This window comes from Apus apus, chromosome 2, assembly GCF_020740795.1.
Source record: "Apus apus isolate bApuApu2 chromosome 2, bApuApu2.pri.cur, whole genome shotgun sequence".
Lineage (NCBI taxonomy): Eukaryota > Metazoa > Chordata > Aves > Apodiformes > Apodidae > Apus > Apus apus.
This window is the reverse complement of record NC_067283.1, coordinates 5,729,037-5,751,444: the sequence shown is the minus strand read 5'-3', so window position 1 is coordinate 5,751,444 and position 22,408 is coordinate 5,729,037. Positions and strand designations below refer to the sequence as shown.

The 22,408-nt window shown below is 37.8% G+C and overlaps 1 protein-coding gene across 1 annotated transcript in view; it reads right to left on the bottom strand.

Moving 5' to 3' along the window:
* Positions 1-2,503: 2,503 nt before the first annotated feature.
* Positions 2,504-22,408, bottom strand: part of LOC127380383 (sodium channel protein type 5 subunit alpha-like) — a 36,330-nt gene continuing 16,425 nt past the window's right edge. Inside the window, 15 exon segments of the mRNA XM_051609168.1 lie at positions 2,504-3,633; positions 4,988-5,252; positions 6,044-6,144; positions 6,537-6,678; positions 7,642-7,695; positions 8,582-8,836; positions 9,377-9,451; positions 10,537-10,761; positions 11,184-11,338; positions 12,424-12,535; positions 15,931-16,383; positions 17,164-17,517; positions 18,658-18,810; positions 18,934-19,172; positions 20,838-20,940. Coding sequence (XP_051465128.1) covers positions 2,504-3,633; positions 4,988-5,252; positions 6,044-6,144; positions 6,537-6,678; positions 7,642-7,695; positions 8,582-8,836; positions 9,377-9,451; positions 10,537-10,761; positions 11,184-11,338; positions 12,424-12,535; positions 15,931-16,383; positions 17,164-17,517; positions 18,658-18,810; positions 18,934-19,172; positions 20,838-20,940 — 3,816 coding nt within the window.

Here is a 22,408-nt window from a genome sequence, read left to right as displayed (position 1 = left end):
TTCACAATCATTAAGATTTGTCAATCTGGCACGAGTAAAAACCAGAACTGGCAGCCAACAAACACCTACTGAGAACTCTGGAGAGTCTGAGAGCCCAGGATAGAAAACAGCAAGTTATGTCATTATTTTCTACAGGAATTTATAATCAATTTAATTTCCCCACATTGAAGTGCAGGAGTTCGACGTCGGTTTCACTCTAGGACAGGGTATATATTCTAAAAGGCAGTAAATGCTGCCATCTAATGGTATCTGATCTCTGAACAAAAAAAAAAAAGGTGTCGACTTGCACCTCACACCGGAGAGAACAAATATTTCACCTGCAAGTGCAAATTCCTGCACCTGGACTGGGGCAAACCCTGTTGTTGATACAGGCTGAGGGATGAAGGGCTTGAGAGCAGACCTGTGGAGGATTTGGAGGTCCTGGTGGATGGAAAGCTGGACATGAGCCAGCAATGTGTGCTTGCAGCCCAGAAAGCAACTGCTTATTGGGCTGCATCAAAGAAGTGTGGCCAGCAGGGCCAGGGAGGTGACTCTGCCCCTCTACCCTGCTCTTCTGAGACCAGGACATGGACCTGTTGGATCGAGTCCAAAGAAAGGCCACAAAGATTATCAAAGGGCTGAGGAGAGGCTAAGACAACTGGAGCTCAGCCTGGAGAGACCTTATTGCAGCCTTTCAGTGCTTAAAGGGAGGACTGTAAGAAAGATGGGGCCTGTTGTGATAAGACAAGGGGTAATGGTTTTAAACTGAAAGAGGGGAGATTTAGACTAGATACAAAGGAGAATTTTTTTGCAATGGTAGTGGTGAAACACTGGCATAAGCTGCCCAGAGAGGTGGTAGAAGCCCCATCCCTGGAAACATTCAAGGTCAGGATAGATGGGGGTCTGAGAAACCTGATCTAGTTGAAGATGTCCTGCTCACTGCAGGGGGGTTGGAGTAGTTGTCCTTTAAAAGGTTCTTTCCAACCCAAACCATTCTATGAAAAGCATCACTATGCACTGCAGGCACAAAAGCAGGTCAAGCTGGATGGGAGCAGGAATCAAGCAGATCCATCAAGTTTCTCTGCATTTCATTGCTGACACTGAGTGCAGATTCCTGGGTTACCTTAAGAGGTCTGCAGACCTTCTTTGTCCTTTTTTTTTTTTTTTTCTGAACAGAAGCTGGTTCTGGAAGTAATAAAGCTAGTTTAAACCATACTGTATCTGAAGTCTTTAACTCTCAGCTTTCATGTGCCTTTATTTGTCCTCAAATATACAAGATTTTATTATATCTGTCATATTTTTATAGTATTTAACAAGGCAAATGACAGCAAAATTATGACAGCAAAATTATGACAGCAAAATTTGAGTAACTACTGTTCTTTATCTGAAAGTGCCAAGTCTTTTCTGATTCCCTGTACAATGGAACACATATATTACTTGTGGTTCTACACCTCTAACATCAGACTAAGTCTTGTGTTACACTGAAACTGAAGAGAACTCTTACAAAACAGACAAATACCTTAAGCATCTGAACTCTTTTTTGAAGAATCTAAAATAGTCATTTCATTAGTAGTTCTGAGACCAGCATGAGACTTCACCTGACCAACCTAAACTGCAAAAAACCAGTAAAAGTAATATTCATACACATTGTTCATACATGGTTTCTTTTTTTCAGAACAAATAAAATAAATACTTCCTCTAAATTTAATAAAAGTTGTAAGATACACCATGAACTCGTTTTCAGATTACTAAGTAATACGTTCCATGACATTTGCATTCAGTATAATAATGACATTTTATGTACAAGAATTATTAAGATTTTCTGCAAACAATCTCTTCTTGCGTAACAATATTTGATTTTGGTAATTATAGTTATCACAAATTTTATACACTGAATGATACAAAGAACAAACTCTATACAACTTTTCAAGCACAGACATCTCAGGATGAGATGTTAAATCCATTTAAGTGCACATGTAAAGACGCTTCAAAACTTCTTAAACAAATCCATCTGAAAGCACTAGGAGGGAGATGGTCTCAAGCAACACAGAAATTAGTGGCTGCTTGGTTTGAGTGAGCTCTTTTACAGAAAATGCAGTAACTGACTATTTAATTTTGCTACAATAACCAATTTTTCAAACCAGATTTTATCTCTAAAGGGATATACATTGTTCTACAGCCTTGTGTGCATATAAATCATATTACAGTTACAACTGATCTTTTATGGATTTCTTCTGTAAGCACAGACATATTAATTAATGCAAAAAATGACAGCTGTAAAAATCAACTCATCTACTCCAGTAGCTGAGGAAAAAAAATCCATTATTTGATTTTCCTCTAATACTTATGATTTAGTTGTTCAAATCTTAATTATTTTTAGGTGCATTTGCAAAACTGAACAATCACAATACTGAAAGGCTGCCATCAGCATTCTAAATTGTCATGCTCTGAGATGAAGATATTTTCTCCACCTGGAAATACCTGATATGGATTTAATGAAAAAGCGCTGCAGCCCGGGGCAACCTTATGTGTTCTCATTATTACTATCTGTTTCAGCAAAACCATCATAAAATAAAGGGAGTGATATGGAAGATGTGGTCCGTGACTTATCTAGCTTCCTACCATGATTTTCATTCAGCATCAGTGCAAGACTTTCTTCTTCCAAGACAGAACTGCTGTAACGCTTGTGACGGTACAACAAAGACTTAGTTTTAAAAGAACGCTGCACCAAGTACTTCCTGAAGGCCTTTTGAATAATAAGGGCTGACACCTCCTCTTGTTTTCTTTTCAGGGTGGTAGTAACTGGCTTGTAAGAAACTTTAGATGGATTGGCAGCCATAAATTTTTCTTCCATGTGTAACTCGAGACCACCAAAATCTCCATATCCTCCCAAGACCCTCTTAGTGAGAGCGAGCAAGATATCCAAGCAGTGGATCTTATCTCCACTAACCATAGGGAGGTCCATGGATATGAGCTCAATTTTATTAGGCTTTGGAATACGTAAGGGCTCTGCCAGAGCATCTGCAAAGTCTGAAAGAGCAGAATATTCAATAAACTGGGTTGCCTGAGGATCAAATTTTCCCCAGGTCTCATAGAACATGTCAAAGTCATCCTCACAAAGAGGATCGGCGCTTTCTTCAGTGGCAACGCTGAAGTTCTCTAAAATGACAGCTATGTACATATTTACAACAATGAGAAATGATATAATGACATAGCTTACAAAATACAAAATGCCAACCCCCTTATTTGTGCAATTATTTCTCTGTTCATCTGTTAAATTTAAGTTGGGAGCACACGAATTAGATCCTTTTAACAGAGGGAGCAAAAGACCATCCCAGCCAGCTGATGTCGTAATTTGGAAGAGACAGAGAATGCTACTATCAAAGGTTTGAAAGTTGAAGAGGTTATCTATCCCACCTTCCCAGCCAACACAGGCAAAGTTGGTCATGCCTACAATCGCATAAATGAACATGACCAGGAAGAGCAGAAGCCCAATGTTGAAGAGGGCAGGAAGAGACATCAGTAAAGCAAAAAGGAGAGTTCGGATTCCTCTGGCTTTCCTAATTAATCTCAGGATTCGGCCGATTCGTGCCAAACGAAAAATTCTCAGCAGTGTAGGAGAGAGGGAAGTTCGGAAGCTTTCAAGTCCAATACCTTTGAAATGAAGAAGATTAGAAAAAAAAAAACAAACACAAAACCAAAACATGTTGTCAATCCATACCAGTGAAATCCCCTCCTTACGTCCATTTTGTTATCTTCTATGTTTCAGGTGTCGAAAGTAGCTTTGATCATATTGCACCACTTTCAACAAAAGCACCAGCACCAAGACTGCAATTGCTTACAAAAGAGCTTAGGAATAGAAAGACAATTTGTAATACCTTTAAATATTAAAAAGGTATCAAGATGATGTGTAGTTTGGAAACTGCATTCTCCCAAATTGCTCTGACTCAAGGGATGGAATTACACATTGCTCAAGTACATAAAAATCCTTTCAAATCCCTTCAGCTCCTCCCAGCTGCTGGCTGATTCCTTCCTCCTCTACAGGTCTCACGTGCTAAATGTGAGGCTTTCATTAATGTTTGGTATTGAATGAGATCAGAGAAGAGCAAGAAGAAAATAAAGGAAACCTGTCTTTCAGTATTTGTTCTCCCTCACACCTCATTCTATCATCCTACCACCAGAGTAATCAGTTTCTTCAGCACTACAGTAATACTATGAATTATTACAAACAGAAGACTTCAGAAGTTGTAATTTTTTCTGGGTTGCACAGGAGAGGAAAGGAGTACTGTGCTTAGGGACAAAGTGGAGAACCCAGATCAGGTGTTTTTTCCCATCCTTTATTATATGATATAACCTGAGCCTGAGGAAGAGCACGGACCAAATAAACTGTACAAGAAACTAAAACTGATCCTTTGCAGAGAAAATGGTAAGCATCTAGTCTTACTTGAAAAGCAAAACTAAGCCAGTTTTAATATGGCTTTTCACAGTCACATATAGTGGCCCAGATTTAGAATGGTGCTGAGCAATTACATTTTCCTGAGCTTTCTAAATCAGCCCTAAGGATCCACCTTCTTAAGAAAAAGTCCTGGAAAATGAAATAAATTTTTCCCATTTTTCACAAAAATATATTTCTAACTTTTTTACTTTTACTATGATAACAACAGTTAATGTGATTACATGTAAATCAAAAGCATAAAAAATATTGAGACAACATTTTAATACAGTAACTTAGAAAATATGTTACTACATTAAATTTCTATTCTGTTAATACTCTAGAAAACTCATACTTAAAAAAAATAAAATAAGAAAAATACCCATTTACCTTTTAGTCCTCTGAAAAAAACATAAAGGACAACAAAAATACATTATTTTAGGTGGAATCACTTAGCATATGGTTTAGCAGGGTACATTGGATCTGGAATTTATTTATCAGAGATATGTAAGTGGTTCCTTCATACTGAAATTTGGCTTCGTATTAGTAAAACACTTAACAAGAATTGATACTTACTAAGTAGTGAAAGGACCACAACAGCTAAATCAAATATGTTCCAGCCACTGGTGAAGAAGTAATGTCTCAGGGCTAGTATTTTTATGACACATTCCCCAGTAAATACCACCACAAAAAAAAGGTTGATGTTATTAAGAACATTCTTGACATCTTTCTGGTTGTTTTCTGCCATCATAAAGACCATGTTTAGACAGATGAGAATCACAACAGTAATGTCAAATGCTTGGTGAGATACTATGTCAAACAGGAATCCTTGGAACATGTTCTGTGGAGAGAAAGAGAACAACTGCTTAATGCTACTTCTAAGACCCAGGCTACATTAAAATATTGACCAGTATTTTGTACTTAGAAAGGGAATTTAAGAGAATATAAATTTAACAATAAGCTACTAGAAGCATTTTTTAGGTGATTTCTTTAGACCTTCCAAGAAAACTCAGTGCATGGCTAAGTATTTTCAGGTATCACACAACCACATTTCCTTAGCAAAATGATACAGCAGAAAAACACTCTGCGTACATTGTGATTACTCTTTGAATAGAAATACTTGTTGAAGCAGACATTTTAGGATAAAGAGCTCCAATTAAAATGTCATAGGCAAGAAAAACTCTGAATAGTTACTATGTGAAGCCAGGCCTGGAAAGAAACCATAAGAAATAAAGCATAAAATTTTTTCAAAGTAAGTAACAGCCATGGGACATGTATAACTCACTATTCATTCTCACCTGCAATAATCCAATCTGGTTGCAGAAGGAGTATCATGCAACTTAAATAATGAAGATCATGTTATGAATACTAAATACTTAATATGAACATTTATAAATTGATTGTACATTACAATAGGGGATAAATAGGCTGCAAACTTCCTTAAATTAATACCCACAAAGAAAGATTGCATCAGATGGAATTAAGGAGAAGAGAGTAAAATGTAAACACTATCTGGACTGAGGAAGATGATGGGGTCTAACATGAAGTTTATTTCCAGATGCCAGGCTACTGAGTTTAAATATGGTCACAGTTTTTATATCTTCTATCACATTCTACTGAAGATGGTCTCACCGATGGTCTTGGGATGGGTTTTTGAGGTTTCTTGGATCCAAGTTTTTTTAGGGCATTATAGTACTTCTTCTGTTGCTCAGTCAAAAATAGGTCTTTTCCACCTAAGTAAAGGGAAAGAAAACTGTCGTTCAGCTGAAGTTTAAGCAGTCAACTCAATAAACACCAGCAAGTTTCCTCAGCTGTGGTGAAGCTGGCCCAGCATTAAAGCTTGACACCTTTTTTGGCTTCTCCTTTCTTAAACTACCCACTCCTTTCTCCTTGTCCTCTTAGAAGAAATTAAGGACTTTGCATGAAAAGAGAATTGACAGGTAAATGACTATAAGCTTTGAGAAAAAGGGAGCTCCTACTTTCAAAACGTGGTATCTCATAATTATTTTAAATTTTCATACTGCTTCCAAAGAGTTATCTGAAAATGTCAGACATCTAATGTCAAGCTAGCATTCACTTAATCAAATTGGGATTACAAGGGCCTCTGAACGAGCTTATGCAGTACTTATCTTTTTCCTTTGTTGGTTAAAATTGCTGATAACCACTCCAATGAAAAGGTTCAGCATGAAGAAAGATCCAAAAATAATGAAAATCACAAAATACATATACATGACTAAGCATGCTTCAAACTTTGGCTGTAGATTTACCTGTTAAAATAAATATATAAATAAATAAATCAAACCAGAAAAATAATACTAGTAAAAATCAGATAATCTCAGCTTTATCATTTTCAAGTTATAATAACAAATCTTTTTGTGGTCAAGAGGAATAGATTATTTCTACACATTTAAACCTTGACTTAGATGTACAAGTAGAGCTGTCTTGTTCTGTCTTGTTACTGTTTGTAAAGATATTTACAAAGACACATAGTCAAATCCAGCTCTAGAAAATTCTTAAGTCATAGTTAAACAGTTCCAAGCAGAACTGATACTTTGAATAATTAGATTAGAAAAACACCTCAGACTAAACATAATAATGAACCACCATCCCCTTGAATGCAGTCCAAGACCAGAAGCAGTTTTAAAAAGCCACCTCACTATGATATAAGGAATGACCTTTTTAATAAGCAGCTACTTCACTAGAGTCAAGAGTACAGCACTTTTTAAACAAATACGCAAATTGATTAAATGTAGAGAAGTTTAAACACACTGTACTACTGAGAGAGTGAGAAACATATGGAAATCGGGAGGAAATAGTAAGATGTCAAACACAGGGAAGAAAACCTCCAGAAATAGCTGCTAAGCATGCACGTCATTGTAAAGCTACCATACACATTTAAAAAGGAAATTTGCTTCACAGGCAAAGCCCCTTCAAGACCTTCTGAATTCTGTTTCCAAAACAGACTTGTCCAAAACTTGTAACATCTTGCCCTCTGCCTTCTTGACAAGGAAGGTTTTGTGAGGTGTCACTCTATTTTGACAAGTTTTCTTTTGTTTAAGTTCCAGATATTTGGATAATCTTCAAGGATTCATGTTTCACTACGTAGCTTGAAGGATTCATCTGCTTGTATTTTTGACTTGCTATTGCAGACAAAGCTGGAAAATGAATTTTATGATAGAGAAGAAAAGAAGGACAGGGAAAAGAACTAAAATTTCATTTTAGTGACATACCCCACGTGAATCCACTGCTGCATACATAATATCCATCCAACCTTTGAAAGTTGCCTGGAAAAATTCGTTATTAAAGTTATGATCATTAAACCAAAAATCAGTTTAAGAATAAGGTAGAGCTAATATAAACATGTTCAAAGTGTGTTATAAAAATTGTCCATCACTTCCAAAGATCTGCTTGGAAGTCTGATTCACTGGAGTTTAATGAAGAGAAAAAAAAATATATTTCTTGAGAAGGAAAAAAAAAATTGCCATAAATCCTGTGAAATGTGTTTTGATGATAATTGAATTTTTTATGAATTCTGCTTTTGTAAAAAGCAGAAAAAGTGTCAGCTTAACTAGCAAATAAATCCTAAAAGAAAAAAAAAACAACAACAAACATATTCTAAGAAAACAGATGATTCCTTCCTCCAGTGTTTAGCAGCTCTGCTGAATCACAGAACGCTTTGGAAGATCCAGGGCAAAGAACTTCATCTAGAAAAGATACAGGGGTAACATCCACTTTAAAAAATGCCTTTCTCTCTTTTGTTGTGGGAGATCAATAAATTAGCCTCCCAATACTTCATGATTTACCTAATAAAATACAGAAATATGAATAAACCGCAGCATGCTTTTTCTTTTTCATCCCCTCTGAATTAACCTTTACTGAGGAAAATGAGAGTGACTCTAAATCTGGTGACATGCATGTTATTTCAGGCTTAGAATGTTAATCAAAATTAAAACTAAATTGAAAAGCCATGAAGCACAGTCCTCAGTTTTAACACAAGGTTGCATGTGCTGAAGTGCTTTTTTAGGAGGAGCTGAGCCGCTTATATCTAAGATAAATTGTTATGGAATCTAAAAAAGTTCCCCAGTTTCAGTGAGATTAACCAGAAGGATTGTGGTGCCCCACACGTGTCCTTGAAGAAAACAAAACTGAGCATGTTTTGATAGAACTCACCACTTGGAGAAGAGCCAAGTAGCCCATCCCAACATTGTCAAAGTTGACATCACTATTTGTCCACGTTCCACCAGAGGAATTACAATCAGTCACGTTACTAATGTTACTGACATCTCCTTCCGTGAGGGTGCATTTGTAAAATGTTTTCCCAAAGAATTTTACTCCTGCAATGTTAAACAGGAGCCAGAACACAACACAGACGAGCAAAACATTCAAGATTGAGGGGATGGCTCCCAAGATTGCATCCACAACGACCTTAAATAAATAAAATTCATGAAAAGAATGAACAATTCACATTCAGTGCTTTCTGTACGAACTCTCTATATGGCTACTTTTCTATTGACAAGTAAGTAAAAATGGTTCCCTTTTTTTTTTTTTGAGAATATACATTTTTTTCAGGACAATTTGTCAGACATTCTGGATGAAATTCTTCCTTGTCTAAGATGAATGAAAGAATGGGTTTCAGAACAGTACAAGTGTAAAAAAAAAAAAAATTTTGTTCTGCAAATTGCACCGAAGCTGGAAATGTGGAAAAAACGTTCAGGTGCTCAAATTAGTATCCACAATAATTCCTTGTGGTGGCACATTCTCATTCAATTTCCATATTTCATTTGTATTTGTAACATTTCTGTGAAAGTGATAGGTATTATTTCAAATGAACAACCGTAAGATGCAACCAGGTAATCTGAACCAAGTCCCAAACCAGAGATGCAATTACAACCAAAGTTGTAATTTTCACAGAAACTTCAAAAGCAGCTTTTACAAAATATGGACACACCCCCCCAATATCCTTACCTTTATCCCTTCAAATCTTGACAAAGCTCGTAGAGGCCTCAATGCTCTAAGAGTCCTGAGGGATTTCAGGGCACTCTCAGAGGAACATGGTGATTCTTTGGAAACAGTATTTAGTCCCCAGGAAACAAATGACAGCTGTGGTTATTGAATTGAAACTGAGATTATTAAATGATAGACAAAAACTGATTTAACTTGTGTCATAGGCTGAATGTTACAGCATCTTTGACCAGTAAGTCAAACGAAGAAAATACACTTTCAAAGTTAACATAATGTAAATTTACTTCATTCCTAATACTTCAAAAATAATTGAATTCTCTCATTCTAATTTGAAACAATTTTTTATGTTTTGCTTCAAAAACAGTTCATTCAGTTTTTTGGGGGATGCTAGTCTAACAAGCAAATTGGTAACTATGGTAATTTCACAGAATCATAGAGTTATAGGGGTTGGAAGGGACTTCTAAAGATCAAGTCCAACCCCCCTGCTCCAGCAGGAACACCCAGGGCAGGTCACACAGGAACGTGTCTAGACAGGTCTTGAAAGTCTCCAGAGAAGGAGACTCCACAACCTCTCTGGGCAGCCTGTCCCAGGGCTCAGTCACCCTCACAGTAAAGAAGATTTGCCTCACGTTGAAGTGGAATTTCCTGTGTTGTCACTTAGTGCAGTTTTCCCTCGTCCTATCACAGGCACCACTGAAAAGAGACTGGTCCATTCTTGACACTCACCCTTCAGATATTTGTAGACATTAATAAGGTCCCCTCTTAGTCTTCTCTTCTCCAGACTAAACAGCCCCAAGCCTCTGAATTTCATACACTAGAAGACCAGGAAGCAACTCTATTTTTTTCTCTGATTCCCAGTAGCTTCAGATTTTTCTGTCATCTTAATTAATTTTATTTCAGTTTTATTTCTGATCACTAATTGCACTCTCTCTCTGCACTTGAAAAAGTTTTTATAAACACCATGGTCCTCAATAACAGGGATACCTAATAAAATGTTCTTAAGCCTACATTGCCCACAATTTGCATTTAAATTTGTCCTAAAGTCTCTCTTGATTGCAAGTTTTTCAGCTTTTGGAAACTGTCTTTTGCACTTTTGTTTATTCACAATCAGATTTTACATGTAGTTCTCTATATAAAAACTGTAAGTATTCAAAATGTAAGACAAGCTGAATATATATTTTTTATATATATATATATATATATATAATACTTACACATACAATGATGAAGTCAAGCCAACACCAGGCGTTTGTGAAATAACTGTGCAAACCATAAGCTACCCATTTTAGAAGCATCTCCAAGAAAAAGATGTAGGTAAATACTTTATCAGCATATTCTAGGAGCATTTTAACTTTTTTTCTCTCCTGCAGGTGAATATCTTCAAATGCCTGGAATTTCAAAATCCAGTTTTAAAACAGTAGCTTTATGAACAACTATTTTAAACTTGTACAAGAATACCCAGTTTATCTTATTATAACCATTTCACATTAAGTTATGGATAACCATCACTGAAGTTTTATGCAGACCTGATTTGCTCCCCTGTACTCAGAAGTACTTTTATTTTGTTAAACTTTCCTAAGTCATTTCAGACCCTGAAAACACACACGAGTGTGAAGAACCACATTTCATAAATAAAAACTTCATGAAGAAGACTATGATTCTATAAATTTAAATAACTTATCCAAGTGGGGGACAGCCTTAGAAGTCATAGAATACGTTCCTTATACTCTCGTCTCTCCCTGGAGAAAGGAATGTGAGAGCAGAAGAGATACATTAAATATAAAAAAATGAGAAGTTAAATGAAATTTACCAGTGCTGCGCTGCTCAATACAATCATAAAAATTATAAAATTTTCAAACCAGCTATGTTTAACAATTTTGTAGCAGGTTTTTCTAAATTTCCACCAAGTTTTGCCTGGAAACTTAGTGACATCCACTGCGCAACACGAGCAACATTCAACACAACCTGAAAAGAGAAAGAAGAGCACATTGGTGCCATGGAAAATGTGGAGACGTGGAACCTAAAAAGCATAAAACATCTTTAAATGAGCTTGTACAGACTGCACAAAGAACATATTGTTGTGGCTGAAAAGATCTAAAGCTACAGGAAAATACAGAATTTCTAGGCCAAAATGAGCTCTTTTAATAGAGCAACTTGCACCCAGAAAAAGCAAAGAAGCTTTTGTGCCCACAAGCACTTCTGCAAGGATTTAACCTAAAAACATTATTTCTATCTAAAAAACTTGCTTATTTTACTTTCTGCATGTATTCCTTTTGTTTTGAAAAGAAATATTGCCTTACTAGTGGTTTAGGAAATTAGTGTTTCTGCTGGTTCTTTCACTTGATTTCACTGCAGAGATGTTGCAATTACACTCTCTGGTCACTGTTTTGCACCAGAAAAACACTTTTTCATTAATTTGTGAAGGCAGAAGATCAAACCCTGGGACTCAAGGGAGTCTCAGGAGCAGTTCAGGCAACCAAATGTAGGTGTCCACATGGGGATGAGATGTACAGCTCTCTCAGTTCCATCAGCTGCGTTGACTGGATATTCATCCACAGTGCTAGGAGCTTGAACAAAGTCAGTTGAAGCATCATTTAAGAGAGCAGACACCAACATGCATATCCTAACTGATCTCCAGCTGCCCCTTCAGAAGTGCTTTGGGTGCCTTTGCTTGTGTGCAGATACCTACAGTCTGATGTCTCAATAGAAGACTGAATCACACACCAAAGATGGCATTTTGCTACCTAAACCCAGGTGTTTAGAACCATTTTAGGTCTCTCTGGATATTCTACAGCTTCTGTGACAGTTCTGCCAACTTCATGCAGATGTCTTGCATGCTTTCAGGCACCTTATATGATACTAAAGGCCAGCATGCAGGCATCCCAACCCTGCTCCAGTTCTGTGCTGGCTTCTAATATATTTAGTGGAGTTTTTATGCTTATAAACAAGTGTCTCAGGCAAACAGTTTCTGCCAATTTGTAAATGTTCCAGACAGATACCTTTGAATATGGATTAATTTTGTGCCACTGCAATACATAAAAGATTCTTACTTTCTCCAAAGCAGTCCTTGGGTGTGTGTGACTTTTTAGGCTGGGAAAACATCTCCAGAACAACAATTGGATCCACAGTGCTGGTATCAGAATAGCTACCAGCATCACATTTCTGCACAGGAGAAGGGCAAAAGAAATTATTTATTTTTCATCAAGAAGGCAATCAGATTTAAAATTAATTATAATTAATGTCACTCCATCCCCCCCTAAAATAGAAAAATCTGCAGCATACAAATTATCTTAATGTTGCTGAACTATCAAAATAAAATTACAGATAATAGAAGATAAAAGGCTAATCCCTACTCTTTGTTTCCATGGCTTTAATTTAACAAGTGTCTTGCTTTCTTGCAATCATCTACTTTGGACTTGCAGGGAGGGAAATATTTAAAAGAGGTTATAGTATGCTACAACTTTAGTTTAGAGAAAACTCTGATTTCTTCATGCCAATCCAATTTTCCTTTCAATTTCAGAGGTACAAGCCAAGTCTCAAAAGGCTTGAAGGAAAGAAATGTCTACACATCTCAAAGGATTGTAGTTATCGGTAGGTAACCTACACACTTATAAAACTAAAGACAATAAAGAAAACAAGTATAAAGAAAAAGGATTAAAGCAATCTATCAGTCATAAAGTGTAAGTGCTTTGTATGACACAGAAATGGAAGACATGAGAACAGGGATAAGAATGAGAAGCCAGAAGGAGTTAAGTGTGGGGTTTAGTTAATTTCTATTTACTTATGTTGTACAAAATAATAAGTTACACTCTATGCTTTAAACTATTATTATCTCTAGAGAGATGTACCATTCATTCAGGCTTGTATCATTCAGGCTTGACAGGGCTCTGAACATTCTAGTTGGAGATGTCCCTGTTTATTGTAGGGGGGTTGGACTAGGTAACCTTTAGAGGCCCCTTCCGACCCAAGACAATCTATGATTCTATCATCTTTACAGGGATTATATTTGCTACTCCCTGGAAAAACCCCAGCTTGTGCTGTCATTGCTGACTGAGAGAACCGTTGCAACAATGGATTCACCCAAGGGAAATCATGCTTGACCAACCTGATTGCCTTCTAATACATCATTGCTGGCTGGCTAGATGAGGGGAGAGCAGTGGATGTTATCTACCTTGACTTCAGCTAGGCTTTTGATGCTGTCTCCCATAACATCCTCATTATGAAAATCAGGAAGAGTGGGCTTGATGAGTGGACAGTGAGGTGGATTGAGACCTGGCTGTGTGACAGATCTCAGAGGGTAATGATCAATGGATCAGGGTCATGTTGGAGGCCTGTAACCAGTGGTGTCCCCCAGGGATCAATACAACAGTTCAAGAGAGACAGGGAACTACTGGAGAGAGTCCAGAGGAGAGCAACGAAGACGATAGGGGGATTGGAGCATCTCTCTAACGAGGAAAGGCTGAGAGAGCTGGGACTCTTTAGCCTGGAGAAGAGAAGGCTGAGGGGAGACCTTACCAATGTATATAAGTATCTAAGGGGTGGGTGCAAGGAAGATGGAGACAGGCTCTTCTCAGTAGTTCCCAGTGTCAGAACAAGGGGCAATGGGTACAACTTGGAAAATAGGAAGTTCCATTTAACTATGAGGAAAAACTTATTGATAAGTGAGGGTGACAGAACCCTGGGACAGGCTGCCCAGGGAGGTTGTGGAGTCCCCTTCTCTGGATATACTCAAAACCCACCCGGATGCAGCCCTGAGTGATGTGCTCTAGGTTTTCCTACTTCAGTGGGAAAGTTGGACTAGATGATCTCTAGAGGTCCCTTCCAACTCCAGCAATTCTGTGATTCTGTGATTTCATGCACATTCCACAGGATAATGAAAATGATAATTACCACTTTTTGCTCTTTCTTTTCATGTGTTTCTGAAAAACCACTTGTAGTTTCAGAAGTCCCAGAAATCTGACTGAGGACGCTTGAACTCCGGCAATGCTCTCTGTGTCTTAATTTATCTCTCTGCATAAAATAATGCAAACCAGCTGATTTTCCACGTTTTTCTTCCTCACAGTCACTCTTTAAAGTCAAAATTCCTTAATAGAATCTAAAGTATCCACAAGTTTTAGCACATTTGTCTTTTTACAAATAATTAAATGCAGTCCCTAAAAGGCGTGTTAAAAGAACAGTTTCTTCCTCAATTTTAAGCACTCTGGTCTTGTGGTTAGACTGTGGAAATGTATCATTCCTCAGGATCTACATTTAGCCCCCTGATGGATTACTGCATCAAATTCATGAAGTTCTGAGGAACTGGCTTAGTAGCAGCCTTTGCAGCTGGACCCCAACAGTCTGATGTTTCTAGTTACAGGCAGAAGAGCAAAATGATCCAAATCAGCTCTCACTTCTTTTGCCAAAACAAATTCCAAGCAATGCCAGATTCCACTGCAGCAGGGAAATAATTTCTGACGCCAAATGTTTACAGACAACAGATTTCAATTAGCCACAGGTGTTTCTAAGGTGTTCAGTAATTTCTGCTTCTTTAAGAACTTGTCCAAAGATATATCACTGATGATGCCTTCTCTTGTGGCCAAAACCACAGAAAACACATCCAACCAGTCCACCTAGACACTGACCATATGTTAATCCACCTATAGATAGCACTTGACATTTCTGTCATAGCATAAGCCTAGGTAAATGCATTTTGAGCCTAAATACCTATTCTGATAGATTTAAAATAGGGTGATGTCACCATCATAACACAACAGACATTCATAAAATACAATATTTAAAATGCTCATCTAGGTACAGTATAGTCATCAAAGCCTGGTGTTCCACCTGAGCTTGCTGCTGACACATTTGAATGTGTTTTTTAGATGAGGTAAACCTCATGTTGCCACGTGCTTACACCATAACTTTTACCTGTGAAGAAAAAAAGCACAGTTGCAACATCTTAGAAAATCTCATTCCTACTTGAATGTGGTATCTGGGGAAATACACAGAAATTAATAACAAAAATTAGATTAAAATAGTAAGGTCCTTTTTGTTAGAGGCTTTATGTGAAGAGCCTACAAACCAGCCCATTCTTCTGTTGTACAAGCCAACAGGAGGAGGAGAAGAGAATTTAAAAAAATATTAATAAATTATTTTTTTAAGGTGAAGCTTTTGTTTATATTGCCTTTGGATTCCATGCAACTGAGAAGTGACATATAAGCAACAAAAGAGGCCTGCCTGCCTTTCAAAAATTCCAGGTGCCATCGCTAAGGCAAAGCAGTCAAAAAGAGAGAATGTCTGTCTTGATCAGACTTCATTTAGTAACTGACAGCAATAAATGGAAACAAAACAGACAGGAGCAGAATTATGGCTCTAAATAAGGAGAATGATGAAAAAGTGGATTTTCAATATCTCTTATTGAATAACTAAGGTGATGTGGTAGCTCTTGCATTTTGAAGCTACTAGAAGAACCAAGTAAAATGGCAGAAATGACAGAAGGGCTACATTTACTGTTGAGTCTTGGAGATTATATTACAGATGCAAGTTACAATAATTTTTCAAATATTAATATTCCTTACCTGTTTTCTGTATTCTGTTTCTGTGCATACACTGTGTCCATCATCACCTACATTGGTGTAACTCTCTGCTACTTCAATGGGAACACAGGCTTTATGACTGGTTACAAATTCTCCATTTTTCTTTGTTATTGAGGAACTCTCTTCACTATTGTCATACCCAGTGTCAAAGCAACAGTTGTCTATATCCTTTCTGACATCTGTCATGGCATAGCTGTTTTCATCTTTGTCTTTGGCAGAAAATCTCACTGAAGCCTTCTTTTTGGCTGTTGTTCTGAGGCTTCGTTTCATTATTTTGCCACAGCCATCACAAATTCTGTCTTTCACAGACTGCAGGCCCTTGTGAATCTGTGCAATTGCAATCTGACATTTAGTCATTTGTCCTGTTTCCACTTGTCCCACTGAGGAGTCAGTACCAAATGAACTCAGCAGCAAGGCAATGAAGAGGTTGAGCACCTTAAAAAAATTAAAGTAAGTTGGAGACTTTACTGCTCTTGGAAAAGGCATTTCAGAAAATCCTCCTGAGATTGAAAAAAAAAAACCACACCACATAACTCACTTTCATCAACCACTGCAACAAAATTATTTACTATTCTACTTGAATGTTAATAAAGTGTGATGCGGTTCCTTCTGGAAGGAAAGGCAGGAGGAAAAGAAAGGGAGTGAGGGTTTGGGTATATTAAATATATTTTCACATGTGCTGTTGTTCATAATGTATGAAGAGGAAGATATGTTGAAAAACAGCAGGCAAAGATAAGTTGTGATAAAATCACCATCAGAAAGATTCTGGTATAGACCAACAAACCTTGCAAACAAAAAAGATTCCATTTTCCACTGTATATACATTAGAACTAGTATATCTCACACAAACCATAAAATCTGGGTACTGTAAACTTTTGGAAATATAAGGATAAGTTGGTAAGCATTACAAGCACTCAAAAGTTTGGTTATTTGATCCTAGCAACACAAAAGACAAAGAAATCAGACACTAAACTTTCAAAAATACTGCACTTCTGTACTCTGGGTAGAAGGAATAATACTGTATGTTTCACATAGCAGCTCTACCTCTTGTGTGAGAAAGAGAATGAGGAGAGAAGAAAAAAAATTATTAGGTACAGAACATCCAGAAAAGAGAATAGTGTGAAAACTCTTCAAATGAAAAGGTTTCCCTCGAAAAAAATATGTCAATGTAACTGGATGCATTCAGTAGGGACTCAAAAATAGCTTGAAACTCACCACCAGGTTTCCTATCACCAGGACTAACAAGAAAATGGGTAGACACAGTTCTTTTTCAGCCACTTCCATACATTCCCACATGGTTTCAATCCATTCTCCACATAATATTCGGAATATAATCAGGAATGAATGACAAAAATCCTTCATGTGCCAGCGTAAATTCGGGTTTGTGCTTATTTTACGGTAATTTACGTCATAATATTTGCCCAAAACCTGCTTTCCTACTACAGCAAAAATAAATACAGTGATAATCAAAACCAGAGTGAGGTTACCCAGAGCACCAACTGAGTTCAGAATTATTTTCATAAGAGTATTTAAGGCCGGCCAGGACTTTGCCAATTTGAAGATCCTGAGCTGTAAAACACAAGAGAACAATGTGAGTGGCAAACAATGCACAGAGAGGACAGCACACATAAAAACCAGAGCCTGTATTCATCATGTGACTTCAGTCACACCATCACAAGTTTTCCCCCCAAATAAAGGTTTTTAATTGTTCTGATCCAAAAGCAGTGTGCTTAACCTCAGATGGTTAATACTACTGAGAACAGAGAACTGCCAAAGGAGTTAGCAGTTAGGAACTGCTAAGTTAGATATGAGTATGTGCAAGTATATTAGTATTAATAACAATACTAGTAATAACAAAGTGGCTTATGGACACTTAGACAAGGCTTATGGAATTACTGTACTTTGGGCTAAATCAAATGTAATCACACAGAAACTGAAGACAGATTTTTTTCTACCTCTCACCCAGCAAACTTCAAATGGGAGCTGAAAAGCCAGGTGGGGTCTATTCTGTGCACCCTCATGAGTAAAAAGGACAGTTTTAGTCTAATTAGCATCTTAAAATCTCTCAGTCATGATACACAAGATGAAACAGAATTCAACTGAACTTCTAGATGTAATGACTCTAAAAAAGCTATGAAGGATGCGAGAAGTAATTAGTGCATTTAGTATTTTAAATACACAGCAAGATTGCAAGCAAAAAAGTAACATTATACATAGATATCTCAGAGCTTTGCCTCCTTTTCCCTAAGCTGGAGGAAAACATTGAGGAGACCTCAAGGCCTTGAGAAAAGGTACATTATTTAACAAATCTCAACTCAAACTGAAAAGCTGTGAAGGAACCTTTGCTATCCTTCAACTCATGAAAACTCAGCTAATATCTCTTCCTATTGGAACATCTGAAAACTCATTGAGCAGTAGAACTGTACAGACCTAACAGGGAACCAGGGAACTCTCTGTAAGGTCAAATCTCCACTGTGCCAGATGATTTGTAGTATCCAATATACACAGTGTAATAAATATATTGAACATATTCTTTAACATTAATTTAACATTCACTCTAATTAAGCACTCTCGTTAGCTTACTATTTATTAATAAAGAGAATTGATTTAACAGTTTCATCAGTAAAATAATTTGAGGGTATTCCATTGTAATCTTTTACAAATATATACAACCCACGTATTTCTAGAAAAGAACAGAGAAATAATTACCAGCCTGAAATATGACAGATTTGCGTTAAAGTTTATTAGACCAATCATAACAACTATGCTGTCAAAAATATTCCACTTTTGCTGGAAATAGTTGTAAGGATCTAGGGCGATGATTTTCAAGATCATTTCTGCTGTAAAAATCAGGGTGAAGACCTGGAAAGAGGAAAAAGTAATTCAGAAAAGAAGTTACAGAAGAAGTATTTCTTCTTATGGGACTGTCCCAGTATAAATCTGGGGTTATAACTCCATAGTCATTCTAACATAAACCTGACTCACCTTGTCACTAAAAAAAATCATGTCTTGGTAATGGGATTCCATATCAGGGTACTCCAGGGCCATGAAAAAAGTGTTCACGATAATGCAAATCGTGATTAAGAGATCAGCAAATGGATCCAAAATTACCCGTTTCACCTTCTCTTTGACTGTTAGCCAGAATGGACAACAATTCCAAATCAGATACTTTTGAGCAAAACGTTTGCAGAATGCGGGGCATTTCAGTTTTGACTCCTGCAGTTCTAATGACAAGAGGGAAAGCGACATACAAATCATCTTGGGTGGAATTTCATAGCGTGAAGAAAAAGACAATCAGTCACAGAAAATATTCAAAAGAAAAATCAATTTCCTAAGAGCAGAACAGCATGATTGGAAAACATTATTTCGCTCATTCTACATAAAATAAACACAGACCATCAACAAATGTCATAATTACAGAAACAGGTGATATTACCAATCTCTTCATACATTTATTATATTATTGAAGGATGATAAAGGACCTGCATTAAGGACAAAAAACTATCTATGGAAAACTGACAACTTGTCTTCTGTGAGTTAAATCTGCAGGTAGAGATGCAGCACAGGTTGAAAAACAGACCAGGATAAAAGGAAGAGTGTTCCCCATTTCTTGGTGTCCATAGTCAAGGATAGGGTTATAAGATAGTCAAGTTGGAAGGGACTTCAGGAGATCTCTAGTGCAACTGCCTCCTCAAAGCAGGGTCAGCCATGAGATCAGAGACTGCATAACAGACAGATCCTCTGTCTGACCGTCCTCATGGTGAAAGCTTCTCCTGACACACAGTTTGAAGCTATTTTCTTTCAACTTATTTCTGTTGTCTCATCTTCCTACTATGAACCACGGTGAAGAGCCTGGCTCCATCCTCTTTGGGATGTCTTCCTACAGACTGGAAGGCTGGTACTAACTTCCCCTCCAAACCCTCTCTCCAGGTTGAAGTAGCACAGCACTGGTGGCACTGACTTGGTGGCCCTCTGCTGAACTCAATTCATTTCTTGTACTGGGACAGTTGAAGAGCGAACTAGGCATAGTATGTGGATGAGCAATTGCCCAATAAAGGGTGAAAATCAGTTTTCTCCTGGCTATACTAATTGCAATATAGTTCAGGATACCGTTGGCCAATGCTGCCACTCATGCTCAGCTCACTGCCCATGAGGACCCACAGGGCCTTTCCTGCAGAGCTGCTTCCCAGCCAGCTCCCAACCCGTGATGCTGCCAGAGACTCTTGAAAATATGCACAAGTTTACATTTGTTCTGGCTGAATTTTCCTTAGGTTCCTGTTGGCCCATTCCTCCAGCCTAAGTCCCTCCAGATGGCAGCCCTTACCTCCAGTGTATCAAATGGTTCCCCCCTTGTTTGGTGGTGTCATCTGTCAAATTCAAGTGAAAGCCTTCTGTTGCCTCCTCCAGATCACTTAGGACAAGATATGTCCTAGGATGCACCTCTGTGCTACTCCACTTGCTACCTGCCTCCAGGTAGAATATGACCTGTTCACCAGGCACTTGGAGCCTAAATGTCCAACCATTTTTTGGTCCAGCTAGTTGCCCACCTATGGTAGACCCTAAAACCATTATTTGGATGAAAAAATACTGTGGGAAAACAGTGTTGAATGCCTTGCTGAAGTCAAGGTAAGTGAAAACATTGCTCCTTCCTCATCTACAAACCCTAGTCTTTTTATTCTACAGGGCTGGTCAGGCATGATTTACCCTTGGTAATTGCAAGTTACAGTAACAGCTATGTGAGATACAAGAATATTTATTTTACTGAAATTTACATTTGATTGCAGCATAATTTCCCCTGGTGACTTTCAAGATAATGCTGACTGTGACATTTTGATCTCTTGGGTGAAGTTACACAATTACCACCGGAAAAACAGTAAGGAATGACTTACGCATATTATCGGTAATAACAGTGGCTGCACTCATTAACCTGTGTCTTCGAAGAGGATCATTAATGGACTCCACTGACAATTCATAGGACAGCAGTATCTGCCTCTTTGGACAGAAAAACAACAGAAGATAATGTAACAAGGGTATATGAATAAATGGCAATCAAAAAATTATGTCCAGGGTAAGATAAATATGCCTTTTAAAATACACATTAGAATCACAAAATTATTGAGGCTGGAAAAGAACTCTGAGATCATCAAGTCCAGCCTGTGACCAACACCACCACATCAGCCAGACCATGACACTAAGTGCCACATCCAGCCTTTCCTTGAACACATCCAGGGATGGTGCCTCCATCACTTCCGTAGGAAGTCTATTCCAATGTCTAATCACCCTCTCTGTGAGGAAGTACTTCCTAATATCCAACCAAGACCTCCCCTGGAGCAGCTTCAGGCCAGGCCCTCTTGTCTTGTTGCTGGCTGCCTGAGAAAAGAGCCCAACCCCCACCTGACTAGAACCTCCCTTCAGGTAGTTGAAAAGGGTGATAAGGTCCCCCCTGAGTCTCCTCTTCTCCAGGCTAAACAACCCCAGCTCCCCCAGCCTACCCCTGTAAGTCTTTCCCTCTAGTCCCTTCACCAGCCTCGTTGCTCTCCTCTGGACCTGCTCCAGCACCTCAAGATCCTTCTTGAAGTGAGGGGCCCAGAACTGTATAGAAGACTCAAGGTGAGGTCTCACCAGTGCTGTGTACAGGGGGAGAATCACATCCCTATTCCTGCTGGCCACACTGTTCCTGATACAAGCCAGGATGCCATTGGCCTTCCGGCCACACTGCTGGATCATGTTCAACTGGTTGTCAACCAGTGCTCCCAGGTCCAGCCTCTCTGAACCCTTACCTTGCTGAAAGAACACAAAGCAACACAACAGTACCATGTGTCTGCCTTTGAAGGCAAAGGATATTTCATCAAAACAAGTAATGTTTTTCAAGAAGTTGTTTCCTTTCTAAAATATTTAACAACAGCAATAATGCCATTATATAAGAAGTACAGAATTATTAACAGGGGAACAAAGAAAAAAAAGAATTCCAACTTTTCAGTGACTGATAAAAAAGGACATACAAAAAGAACACTGATAATAAGTTTGAATCAGTTATTGGCTATTGAACTATGAATTGCTGCTTATTAATAAATTGTGAATATTTAATATTAAGAAAAGTTAATTTGTTAATCAAAATTATCACTTTTCCCAGCCCTATTAAGCTTATCAAGATCAATACTACTATAGAACTGCCTAAAACTAGGAATGGAACTACATATTCTTTCCACTAGAAGTTACAGAATCCAAACTTGCTTTCCTTGAAGTACACTGAAGAACAGACAGGCCAACACCTGCCTCTTATGAGACACACTGAATTATCATAAAATATTCAGTTGATGACACATTAATACCCACACAGAGACACATTTTAAAGATGAAATAGACAATTGTAAAACATGAACTGCAAAGAAGAGGTGAAACTGAGGGAGAGAAAACCAGGAAGAACAAAGACTCCAGTATCAGGGAGAACTACCAGCTG